The following is a 1,850-nucleotide window of genomic DNA, read 5'->3' on the forward strand; positions in this document are numbered from 1 at the left end:
TGAACTCCTGGGAGTTGCGCAGCGGCGTGTGGTAAGCCATGAACCGTGACGCTGTGGGACCAGGTATCAGCAGGCACCGGAGTCCCTGCCATGGGCAGCCAGAGCCCCCCATACCCACCCTGCTCCTGGAAGCCTGTGCACATGGTGGCCACAGCCCTGAGCCCCCTGCCCTGCCTCTCACAGTGCTCAGCCCCCAGCCCACGCTGGCAGTGCCCCCAGTGATACCCACCACTCACCCAGGATCTCGCCGCCGGGACCAACATCCACCGCAGTGTTGTAGGCACCAAGGCCACTGCACCAGGGACAGACGGGCAGGGGTGAGCGGGCACAGCCAGCCCAGTGGTGGGTGCCCCCAGTGCACCCCCCTCCAGCAGGCACCTACCCCTTGGGGCACTGCAGGGTGGGCCGGTCACCCAGGAACCAGGGCAGGAAGCGGTCAAAGTCAGTGGGTGATGGGCGGGCACCTGATGTCCCACCTGCCTGGCACTTGCCCAGCAGGCAGCTCAGCGAGGCTGGGGGCAAGGGCAAACCAGAAAGTGGGCACCTGCACCCCCATGCCCCACCTATGCTTCCCAGTGCCACCCAAAGCCCCCAAGTGCCCCCCAGTGTCACGCTGGTGTGCCCCAGGACTCCCAGTGCCTCCTAGCGCACCCCCAATGCCTTCTGTGCTCCCCAATGTCCCTTAGTGACCCCGCAAGAGCCAGCCCTCCCCCTGGGCACAGGTGAGGCCTCCCAGTGCCCCAGCCCCCCTACACCCACCCCACAGCAGGGCAGGGGGTGCAGCATGGTTAACCCCACTCAGTGCCACAGGTCAGGTGATGCCCAGTCCAAAACACTGGAGGGGCACAGTCCCTTTAGCCCCCTCCATGCCCCAGGAAGGGGTATTAACCCAGGGGGCACTTACAGTCCGTGGCGGGACAGAACTGCCCCTTCTTGGGCCCAAAGACATGGATGCGGCAGCAGCCGGATGTGGGGTTGAGCCAGTCAAGGAAGTCGTCCACCCACGATGTGGCTGGGATGGCCAGGTACGAGCTGGGGGGGCAGGGATTGGGAGGATGACACCCTTAGGAAGGGGGCTGTGGATTGGAAATGAGGGGCACTGGGGGGCCCTGCACTTACACGTTGGGGAACTCGGCAGCATACTGGATCTTCTGCATGAGCGAATTGTTGTCGCAGCCAGTGCTGGAGCAGACGCCGTCAATGCCAGCAGTCAAGGAGAAGTTGTAGCCGGATGTGGTGATGAAGAAGGTGGGGACACCCACCATGAAGTACTGGTTCAGCGCCTCAAAGTACTGCAACAGGTACGAGTCCTGGGGGGGGCAGTGCCGTCAAGGCTGGGGGTCAGGAGTGAGGGATTTCGATGGGGTTGGAGGGTCCGAGGGGCTGTGGGTTAAGAGTGAGGAGCACCCGCGGGCTGGGGATCAGGGGTCACCTCAGGCAGCGCCAGCTCCTGGTCTAGCCCCACTTCCAGTTGCAGCGTGAAATAGAGGCCAGCACAGAAGAGGAAGAAGAACAGCAGCATCTGGGGGCACAGGGTGGGGGGTTGGGGGGAAGAGGTGAGCCAGGCCCTAGATGCCTGGGTCCCTTTTACCTTCCCCACCAGCCCCTAGACACCTGGGTCCCACAGCCTGCACTCACTCACCACGACTGGCCGCACGCGTCGGTGCAGCAGGGCAGGGGCATAGTAGCGGTGCATCAGGGGCCGCAGCAGCCCTGAGTCCTGCCAGGCCCTCTGGCCCTTCTGGCAGCTGCAGCAGCAACACACGTCCCAGCGCCCGGCCTGTGGGGTCAGGGGAGCATGGCTGGGCTGCATTGAGATCCTGGCCCCCCACTCCTGCCCCCTACTGCCT

At 64.6% G+C, this 1,850-nt stretch overlaps 1 protein-coding gene across 1 annotated transcript in view; it reads right to left on the bottom strand.

Moving 5' to 3' along the window:
* The window catches only part of NPC1L1 (NPC1 like intracellular cholesterol transporter 1), a 14,781-nt gene that overhangs the window by 1,928 nt on the left and 11,003 nt on the right, over positions 1–1,850 (bottom strand). Inside the window, 7 exon segments of the mRNA XM_025191668.1 lie at positions 1–51; positions 237–292; positions 383–512; positions 905–1,032; positions 1,120–1,310; positions 1,433–1,522; positions 1,643–1,780. The exon segment at positions 1–51 is cut by the window's left edge and continues 20 nt beyond it. Of these exon segments, the coding sequence (XP_025047453.1) occupies positions 1–51; positions 237–292; positions 383–512; positions 905–1,032; positions 1,120–1,310; positions 1,433–1,522; positions 1,643–1,780 (784 nt within the window).

The sequence above is a fragment of the Alligator sinensis genome, unplaced genomic scaffold (assembly GCF_000455745.1).
Source record: "Alligator sinensis unplaced genomic scaffold, ASM45574v1 scaffold1462_1, whole genome shotgun sequence".
Lineage (NCBI taxonomy): Eukaryota > Metazoa > Chordata > Crocodylia > Alligatoridae > Alligator > Alligator sinensis.